Raw genomic sequence first — 10620 nt, forward strand, 5'->3', positions numbered from 1 at the left:
AGGGTGATGGAGCACTGGAACAGGCTGCCCAAGGGAATTGTGGAGTCTCCTTCTCTGGAGATATTCAAGACCTGTGTGGACACCTACCTGTGCAACCTGGTTTAGGGAGCCTGCCTTGCAGAGGGCTTGGACTAGATGATCTCTAGAGGTCCCTTCCAGCCCCTACAATTCTGTGATTCTGTGATTTAGGCATCTCATTACTTTTCTCAGTGGAAGTCAGCATGGTTATCATGACCAGAAGACCATTGTACATCAAGAAATGAGTGATCCACAGTGATTCACAACTAACCTGAGCACGACTAGGCCTGTGCCACATTGCACATACAGCATGGCCTCCAGGCCTTCTGACTGCAGGACTCACTTGGTCATCTGTTCTTAACTAGAGAAGTCTGTGAGCAACTCCCATTTGGTACTGGTGAGCATGCTGCCTGCATGGCCTTTCCTGTACAGTAGAATTGTAGGACACTTTGAGTTGAAAGGGACCCACAAGGAGCATGGATTCCATCTCCTGGCTCCACACAGGACCGTGCAAAGTTCAAACCACATATCTGAGAGCAATGTCCAAGCGTTTATTGAAGGCCTAGTACTGACCTTGCAGGCCTAGTGCTGACCACTGCTCTGGGGAACCTGTGCCAGGGCCCGACCACCCCCTGGTGAAGAACTGTTTCCTAACACCCAACCTGACTCTCCCCGACACAGGTCCATGTCATTCCCTCAGGTTCTGTTACTGTCACTAGAGAGCAGAGACCAGTGCTGCCCATCCGCTCCCCTTGTGTGGACCTATAGGCCACCACAAAGCCTCCCCTCAGCCCTCTCTGCTCTGGGCTGAACAAACCATGGGACCTCAGCCACTCCTCACATCTTCCCCTCTAGACTCTTCACCATCTGTGTACCCTTCCTTTGGACATACTCTAACAGCCTATATTGTGGTGCCCAAACCTGCACACAGAAGTCAAGGTGAGGCCACACCAGAACAGAGCAGAGCAAGACAATCCTTCCCCTTACGTGGCTTGCAGTGCTGGGCTTGGTGTACCCAAAGGTACAGTTCACCCTTTTGGCTACCAGGGCATGCTGCTGACTCATGTTTAACTTGCCATCAGCCAGAACACCTAGATCCCTTTCCACATGGTTGTTCTCCAGCTTCTTGCTCCCTAGTCTGTGTGTACAGCCAGGGTTGCCCCATCTGAGGTGCAGAATTCAGCACTCGCTCATTAAATTTAATGTGCCTGGTGACTGCCCAGCCCTCTAATTTGTCAAGATCCCTTTGCAAGGCCACTCCACCCTTAGGAGAGTCAACAGCTCCTCCCAGTTTATTATCAACAGCAAATAACTTGTTAGATATTAACAGTGCAGCAAGTTTTCTTGCACACATCATTTCTCCCTGATTATAAACATGAGCTGTTTCCCTTAAGAAAATCCAGTAATAAGTTCAGTGACCAACAGAGAAGGATTTCTGCTACGTGCTATTTGCATAGCATTGTGTACATGGGTCAGAGTCCTGTCTGATGCTCAGTATCTAAATGGACCTGAGACTATCAGTGCTCTTAACGTTAGCTCAAATAGCATTTTTGAATTGTTGCCTCTCCAAGTCTTAGTCTTTCTTACTGGGATCACAACCAAACTGCACCTCCCTGCAAATACAGTGACCATCACTAGACATGAATGTAAGCAGTAAGAGTACTTCCCACTGTCACACAGGCTGCTTTACAATACTTGAAAAACACTAACAGTTTACAGACTGTAAAAAAAGTTCATTGCTTTCTGAAGTTACTTAATGTGTAGTAATATGGCTGGCAAAGCAATGCACAGATCTGCTCTTAAAGCAGATGCTTATTTTAATCAGAACACATCGTTTCTCTACTCAGGTCAAAGCCCTTCTGCTCCCAGGTCAGATGCTGAGATCAGACTGTGCATTAACACCCAGCAGCTGTACTGTGAAAACAAGAGACAGTATTTTCTAAACAAACGCATTTTTATTTTGTTAAAAAATAAGAGTTACACTTGCACCAGTGGCTTCTTAGTAGTCAGAATGCCCTTCTCAAACAGGAGCGTAGCTAGAGAAATCTTGTCCTCCAAGGCATCACATGGGAGGGTATCCACGCTGACGTGGTTTGGATAGGAGGACAGGAGAAATTCAATACTGTCTGTGTACTCAGGATCTATCTCAAGGTACTTGGGGTCTTCCTTATGATACACTCTTGAGTTTTCTGTTGTGTAATATAGCATCACGCCTGCTTCTTCATTGCACAATCTAACAATGCCATGATGGAGAAGACGTACTTCTGTGTCTTTTGTTATTAGTATATCAACATTGCGGGGCCTTCCATCATGCCACCGAGCTGGAAAGCCATACACGCTCAGCTGTTTCTCACTTTGTGTAAGCACTGGTGGGAGACAGTCGTGAAGAAACGACTTAGCCCTCTGATCCATGGCAGCGTCAATGGGTGCATAGTCAACAAGTTTCTTTATCAGGTGCTGCACCTTCTCCACAAACGCTGTTCGGCGAGCATCGATGGCATCTGAGTTGGCAACCCCCATGTACCCCAGGCAGTCCATGGGAAGCCCTTGCCGGTACTCAAGGTCCTCCTCCAGGGCCATCTGCAGGGCAGCAGGAAGAAGCTTCTCCAAGAAGTCTCCCCAGGAGTTCCTCTGATAGGAGGACACTGTAATGTGGAGCGAGTGCGCATCTGGCAGACAGTCAGCCTGGTGGATAAAGCCCCGGGGAAAGTATAGGAGGTCTCCAGCCTCCAGAACCACTTCCAGCAGGGGCTCACCGAGCTCCGCCTGCGTGAGGTTTGCACTGGAGAACTGGGGCAGTGCCTCTGAGCTCGTCCGGGGGCCGTAAATGCGCCAGTGCTTCTTGCCCTCCAGCTGCAGAACGAAGGCCTCAATGTCGTCGTAGTGAGGGGCGAAGCCCTGTGTGCCTGGTGGCGTGAGGTAGGTGTTGGCCCCAGCCATGCTCCCAAAGTGCTCCTGCAGGACAGAGAGGAAGTGCCAGACAGTGGTGGAGAAAGCCTGGGGGCTGAGGAGCCGCAGAGAGCACCCGTTCTGGTAAAAGTCCCAGACGACGGCAGGCAGCGCCCGGCCCACGGGGTTGTGCGTCTCCCGCACCCCCTCAGCATAGCTGGTCACGTCCAGGTGGGTCCCGAAGCGCACATCACCGCTGCGCAGAATGGCGTCGAAGTCAGCCGTGGAGAACAGCCCCGCGTAGTAGCCGGGGTCACCCCGCTGCACGAGCAGCGGCGCCTGCTCCCAGTGCCGCCTCGCGAACTCCTCCGGTGCCACTGGTGCCACCAGCCACCGGAACAGCTCTGCCGCCCTCCGCCGGCTGTCCTCCAGCCGCCCCAGCCGCCGCAGCAGCCCCAACACGCCTCCGCCGCCCGGGCTCTTTGCGGGGTCTCCGGGCGGCTTTGCTTCGGGGTTCCCGACCGGAGTCTTGGCCCGCGAACCGCCCAAGATTGTCAAAGGGCCTCCGAGCGACTTGGTTTCGAGGTTTCCGGCCGGAGCGTTGGTCGCAGCTTTGGCCGGAGAGCCGCTCGGTTTAGTCTTAAGGTCTCCCTGCTTGGCTTCGGGGCTCCCAGCCCGCTCCACGCGGTTGGGGGGGGGGGCGGCGCTCTGCGGCAGCGCAGCCCGCTCCGGGCCGCCTCCTCCCGCCGCGCCACGCCTCAGCCGCGCTTTATTCCGCTTACCGCCCGCAGGCAGCGGCGTCCCGCGGAGGCGCCGCTCCAGTCGCCCGGGCCCCGCCGCCCGGCGGTACACCGAAAGCGCCGAGAGCCGTCCCACCCGCTGCCGCTCTTCCGCGCCGCACGCCGCCATGGCCGCCACGCAGCCCCGCCCCTCCCGGCGCGGCTGCTTCCGGCGGAGGTTGGGGAATAAGTGGTGGGCCTCGCGGGAGCGCGGGCAGCGCAGGTTGGCCTCGGTTCCCCCGAACAAAGGGCTGCCCTGTCACGCCGTGTACCCTTTTGCCACGTTCGCTCCCCGCATAACCGGCACGTTTGTCAGTCAGCGCTCTCTCCGTTCCTCTGCTGTGCTCGGAGCTCGGAACAGAATGGCGGTGCCGGCCCTCTGCTCTCAGTGCTGCCGAAGCGGGAAAGGAGAGGCGCCGTGCCCGCCGGGCGCTGCTCGGGAGCGCGTGGAAAATGGCGCCGCGTTTATACGTGGGTGCGTTTCTGATCACGAGCAGACTTCAGGAGCAGAGACTCGCCGTACGGTGCTTCCGTGAGAGGAATCTCTGGCGGACTCAGAATTGTGGCAGTGGATTTTGCGTGGGAGATGTATCTCCGGTGACTCCGTTAGCCTCGGGTGTTTAAGGAGCAATTACCCACGGGTGCTGCTGGTTCATAGAGGTGGCGTTACCTTCACGTAGACCTGAATATCGGCGTCTGCTGAACGTAAATAAGCAGCTAATGCTCCCGGGGCACGTGCAGGTCGCTTGCGTGCGCCACGCAGCGTAAATAACAGGCCTGGGCTGGAAGGAGAATTCGGACCCGACACTCCTGACCTCCCTTCGGCATCGCCAGGGTCTCCGCCGGCAGCCTGCAGCGCCCTGGGCTCACGGAGCTCTGTTGGAGCTGCGCGGCGGTTCCCGGGGCTCCATGCCGTGCCGTGCCGGCAGGTGGCAGGACAGCTCGGCGCTCCGCAATGCCGCTCCGCCCGCCGCTGCGTGGGGAATGCCCTCGGCGGGGTTACTGCCGCGGGTGGGGTTCCAAATGGGAGGGAAGGGAAAGCGGGCTGCGCGTCCGTGTGCTGTGAGGGAAGGGAGGGGTGAGCGCTGCGTTTCAAGCCGCTCTTTGTTTTCCAAGGTTAAGCCCCGCTTACCAGAATAATCTTATCAGCTGAAACCGTATCGGCGGAGCTGGGCCCTGCACAAAACCAAGATGCAGCAGCTTTGAAATACAGTAGAAGTTTGGCTATTGTATGCTTAAATTGTATGTAAGCATGGCTAAGTAGGCTTTGGGGGCAAAAAGACCTTTGAAAGCTCCGGGCTTGTGAGGTGTTGTTTGTGTTACTGTTTAATTTACTCAAGTGTAAACGTTTCTCAGAAGCTGAGTGCTTGTGCGGAGCCTGACCTGAGCTGCTCTGAGCAGTGGCGCTGAGTCCAGCAGTGCTGTCCTGGGTGTTTATCAGCCCGCTGGGTTCAAAGTCTCACCCCTGGGCTCAGATCTTGGCACGGATGTCTCCTTCTGATGCTGACAGATAGATGACTGCCATTGGAGTTCTTGATGTGTAACGAAGTCCCAAAGTGAAGGATGTGGTAGCAAATAAGGGTAGTGAGATCTGTGTAACACATTTCTCCTGACAGTTGAGCCTTTCTAATAGTAGAGGCTTTCAAGAAAGAAGCGTGTTGCTATTTTTTCTGTGCCACATAAGAAAGGATTTTGACCTAAGGTACAAAGAGGGAGCTTTAATATCGCTTAAAGAATACTCAGATGGTTGTCTAGGAATAGCCAAAAGGTCTCCATGCTGTTTCCATTCATTGTCCAGTATTTCAAGGGAATTTGTCATAAAGAAAGTAGTGTGTCACGTAAAGCTCTTTAAATAAACATAGGGAAAGTAGCACAGATCTTTGCATGATTAGGTGGTCCCCAGCTGCTGCTCATATAGACATAGTAGCAACTGGAGGCTCAATTAAGTGTCTTAATTAGAATTTAGCACAAAGTCACTGAGATGTTACCAGTATATAGACTGCATTGCCAAGAGCCACACACATTTTATTTAAGAGGACATAAAAAATGTGTGCAATACAACTCATTAAAGAGTCACAAATGAATTCAGAAGAAGTAAGGAAATGTCACCTCAAAGAGATGCAGGGCTTATTTGATGTATTACCCTTTTACCACTTATGATTCAAAGAACTGAAATCTTAAATTTGAAGAGCAGATCATATGAGGCCTGATCCTGCAGAGCTACGATCCATCTTTGCTGATAAGTGGAAAAGGTAAAATTCTTTGCACAATGAGGGTAATCCACAATTTTCCCTTCTCTGTTCACCACAATGCACACTGCCCGGCACATTCACTTTGTCCCTGGCAAACTGCTAATGTAAATCGGTCACTTTTAGAAAGTTAAACTAGGTTTTAATCCTTTTTCTCATGATCATTTTGCTGGCAGCCTTCCTCTTGCACTGTCGGTTTTGTTCTTGTGCCAAAAGCAATACCCAGTAAGGAAAAAGAACATTTCAAGCCTTCACTAACAGGTTTCCTCAACTAGAGCCCTGACAGTCTTTCTCATACAGCCCAATGACATCCAGTATGTCATCACTGGAAGGACACTGGGCAGGATTGTGAAGCCTGCTCCTCTTTGTGAAAGCTATAAAGTTCACTGCCAGATAACAAGACTAAAAGCTAATTCAGGAACTGTTTCTCAAGAGCTATCCTCTGGGCCGCTCATCAGAGTGAATGCATTCACTCACTGAAGCATCTCTTGGCAGAGATTTTGGCCTATCTCCAGCTGTTTCTCTTTTCTCAGTGATTTTCTTATTTGGTGACTGGTTGCGGTCTTTAATCCTGGTTCTCTGGCACACAGAGCCCCACTGAGAAAATAAGCCTTCCCTGCCATGCAGTAGTCCAATTAAAACAAGTTTATAAAAATAATACTTACAAGATCCAGGCTGCCCTATGAAATTATCTTTTTGGAGGGAACTGGAAGCACAGATATATCCTCTCATCCTACGTGACACTAAAATACACTCTTTGTAACTTGAAGCTGAAATTACATAAAATATTTGAGTAGGACCTTCTACTGAGCTGTCACCTCATTCCTACTGGGATCACAGGGCTTACTTTGTAAGCATTTTGAAAGCATTTTCATGAGGGTTTTTTGTGCTCTTAATATATGTCATCCAGCATGTGGTAGCGCTGAGCAGATACCATCTGCAGTGACTCCGTGGGCAGTGACTAAACACAAAGCTGCAGACTCTGAGACTCCAATCTTCTCGCTTTTCAGCAGGAGGAGAAAAGTAAACGGCCATGAAAATCCATGTCATAAAATGGAAGCAAAGAGAATCTGAATGAAGTATTTGCCCTGTAAGATTACTCACACACAGATGATTGAGATAAAAGGGATAGTCAGACTGTTCTGCATGCGTCGTGTGTCTGGTGGTAGAGAATATGCTTTGCACTGTACAGAGCTGGCTCTTGGCAAGCTGTTTGGGTGAGGCTTCTCTGTGGAAGAAAGAATATAAAGAATTCTTACTATTCAGATCCTTGCCTTATTATGATAACTGCAAAGCGTTTTACATTACCAGTATATATGCCCACTGTTTCAAAAGGAACATGTAGCAGTTCTGATGTATAGTAGTGCCATTCAGCAGTTGGTTCTCTGGTACATTTCTCATTCTCAGAAATCATGCAAAAATCTTCATCTCATCTTTCATGGTAAGTGGGCAAAAAAAAAGCTGTACTGATTTTTTTCTGAGGCATTCTGAAGTCACTCCCTCATCTCTGACGCAGTACCACCAAGATGGCAATGTCCATACAAACAGGATGTTTTGGTTTAGCAACCATATTGTTCAGGTCTGCTCACTGAACAAGAGGAGAAAGCCTGCGTGTAACACTTTGGTTTTTACTTCCCATAGTAGATTTGTATTGCTACTGGAGGCACCCTTTTTGAAATAGTTTTGAACATTTTCAGTGCTCAGTCACACAAAAAAAACTCTCACATTTTACCTCTGATGTCAAAAAGGTGGAATTCCTCTGGGGTGAGTGCAGTTATAGCAACATAAAAATGCTTATGTTGTAGTATTTATACTGGTATGGCTTGTTCCTAGAAGGGGTAGTATTACAGTGCGATTAGAGAAGGGAGATTTAATCGCCAACATTGTTTTAGGTAGCCAATAGGAAGGGATGATGTTAAGCCTCTGGGTATCCGCGCTGAGGACATGGAATTTGTATTATTATGAGCGTGTGTGTAATATACTCTCAGCTCCTTAGGGGATAGCAAACTATCCTGCTGTCCCAGTGAGACCAGAAAGGATCTTGTCTAAAATGGTACCGCTATCAGGAGCTCGTGGGCACAACATACACAGCCAGCTCCACAGAATGCTCTTCTCTTAAAAGGTGGGAAAGAAGCAGTAGGGCTGGATATCTTTGATGTGCTATCATGTCTCTTCCATTTCTTTGTTACTAAAAAAAACTAAAGCACCCTGAAGCCCTGCTTCCAATATAAGACCTTGGAGAACTAATTTTCATCGCAGCTCTGTGCATGAAGACTGACTGTACAGAGAGAGACCCACAGGTCAGTGTAGCAATTGTGCCTTTTGCTGTGTTGGATGCTCAGCTGGTTCTGTTAAGGTGACCTCTAGGGTCATCTTCCTTTCCTTTCCCGCCAAAACAATCCCTTTCCCTTTAGTCACCGATGACTATATGGGGAGCTGGGGAAATACAAATAGCTGAGCAGACAAGTAGTATAGCAACAAATCAAATTAAATCTCTAATAAGTATTTGTGAAAGCTACATCTAGCTGAAGCACATACAGGAACTTTAGTTACAATAGGATGTCCTATCCTTTTCTTTACCTGTCCTCAGATCATTCTCATTTAAGAGCAGAGTGTCTTTATAATACAAAGATGCTTAGAAACTGCTTAGAAATTGAAGTGTAATGTACCATGCTTTATCAAAAACATTGTCACAGGCCCAGAGGTAATGAATATTATGAAGAATTAAACCAAAGTCATGGGGAATGCAACATATTAAAGGCTATGCCAGGTCAGAAATGATTCCAAGTTTTGTAACTACACAGGATCTTCGGGCTGGTAGAAATGTCTGCCTAGCCATTTTGGGACACTGGCTGAAACGTCGCTGCATTGTGCTGCTGTCTGAGAGCAGTGCTCTGAAAATATCAGAGGCAGCTGTGAGAAGGAGAGCAGCTATTTGCTTTGGTTTTGCATTCTGAGCAGAGTGGTGTGAGATGTAAGAATATTTCTTAGTTTAATTCTCAAACATGGTGACTTGAGGGGACAGAGCATCAGTCTGAAACTGAGTTTGGGTCATCCTCCTGCTTCTGTCCCAGCACCTCCAACGTAAATGATTTTTGCACACCGTGTTTTGAAATGAGCACTGATTCCAGTTCCCTTATGTTCTGTTCCGGTGTGTGCCAGATCACATTATAGCCCATGTTCTTTGTCGCTCTTTCTTCGCTTGATTCAGGAACAAAGAGGAGCATGGGGTACTGGTGCATGCAGGGAGGAGATAGTGGAGATAACGAGATAATGATCCAGAGAAACCTTAGATAATCTTTGCATTTCAATTTCCCGAGGTGTTGTGTTTGTTGGTTTATTTATTTATTTATTTGCTTATTTATTTTCCAGCTGAATGCTGCAGGACCTATTTCAGCTTGCATTTTGAATCAAGTAGCCATTCGAATGCCCGGTGAGAGGAGGCAGGGGCTGGGAACAGTCAGCCCAGGTAAAGTGCTTCAGCCTGGCCGGGTAAGAGCTGTCAGCCTTGGGGTGTCTGCCATGCGTGGCACAGCCTCCCTGCTTTGAAAGCAGTGGCATGCCTGTGCTTTTTTGCACTGGGGAGGGAGGCCGGGGGACAACGTTTTGGGCCTTAAGAGTGGACCGCTCACATTTTCCCTGTAACCCAGACTCCAGCTGATGGAAGACATCTGTGGAGAAAACAGTGCATTTTATCGTGGCCAGTGTGGAAGGAAGTGGTTCTTAGGGGCGGCTGACTGGGTAACCGAGGGGTAACCTGGGGTGGCACCGGGCCCCGCGGCAGCACTGCTCTTCCACTCGGCCCCACCAGCTGCCTCCGCCATGCTGCCGCCAGCCCAGGGCTCCCCCTGCGTGGGCCTTTTACAGCCCTCACACGGGGAAGGCACCCGACCTGCGGAAAAGCCAGGACAGCGATAGCGAGGGATGCTTCTGGCAACACGACGCTCCTTGGCCCCCCTCCGCACGGCTGCCGCAGCTGACATCTGCCCGCAGGGGTGACTGCTTTTGTAGGGAGGGAAGGAAGCCGACGGCACAGCGAAACCCGAGAGCCGTTCTGTGCAAGGCAGGGCCGCGCTTGTGGGGCGGCCGCACTGCCCTGAGGGTCTTCAGGCCTGGGCTCGGGGGCAGGGGGCAGATTTGCGCCCGGGCCGCTGCAGCGAAGCCCCCGCCACAGCCCGGACGACGCCCGCTCGACCCCCACGTACCCCCAGCTGCCCTCAGCCCCAGCGCGGCCTAACGCCGAGCGCGGAGGCGGGCCCTCAGCCGTAGCTGGCACCTCCGGCAGCCTATCGCGGCTCTCCCTCTCACCGCCTCACCCAATCGGGAACGGCAGAATAGAGTGGGGGCGCCAAAGCCCCTGAGTGAATAAAACACTCGGGGGCCCGTGGGCGGAGAGGGGCGGGGCCGGAGCTTTGACGGGAAGCGGCGCGCGGCCATCCCAGGGCAGAGCGACGGGAAGGGCGGCCAATGGGCGGCTGGGATGGGCGTGGCGGGCGGCGGGGACGGGAGCCGCCGTGGGGAGGGGGGAGCGGCGGCGCCGCTCAGTGGCGACGGGCGGCCGAGGAGGCGCCGGAGGGAGGTGGCTGCGGCCGGCAGGTGAGCGCCTCTGGGCCGCGGGGCGGGGTAAGGCCGGACCGGAGCCGCGGCGGGCGAGGGGCCGCGGGGGGGATCGCGGGCACGGGGCG

At 51.6% G+C, this 10620-nt stretch overlaps 2 protein-coding genes across 8 annotated transcripts in view; one reads left to right on the forward strand and one right to left on the reverse strand.

Moving 5' to 3' along the window:
* Nucleotides 1-1953: 1953 nt before the first annotated feature.
* Nucleotides 1954-3816, reverse strand: RIOX1 (ribosomal oxygenase 1). Its single transcript, XM_042814295.1, has one exon. It carries the CDS (start codon nucleotides 3814-3816, stop codon nucleotides 1996-1998), a length of 1821 nt encoding a protein of 606 aa, XP_042670229.1. The 3' UTR covers nucleotides 1954-1995.
* Nucleotides 3817-10470: 6654 nt separating this feature from the next.
* Nucleotides 10471-10620, forward strand: part of NUMB (NUMB endocytic adaptor protein) — a 93828-nt gene continuing 93678 nt past the window's right edge. For all 7 annotated transcript variants that reach the window (XM_042813522.1, XM_042813533.1, XM_042813530.1 and 4 more), the window contains exon 1: nucleotides 10471-10531. The gene's annotated coding sequence lies outside the window, so the exon portion shown is untranslated. The remainder of the gene's footprint in view (nucleotides 10532-10620) is intronic.

The sequence above is a fragment of the Centrocercus urophasianus genome, unplaced genomic scaffold (assembly GCF_019232065.1).
Source record: "Centrocercus urophasianus isolate 14NV4802_14NV808 unplaced genomic scaffold, USGS_Curo_1.0 seq_14, whole genome shotgun sequence".
In the NCBI taxonomy this organism is placed as follows: domain Eukaryota; kingdom Metazoa; phylum Chordata; class Aves; order Galliformes; family Phasianidae; genus Centrocercus; species Centrocercus urophasianus.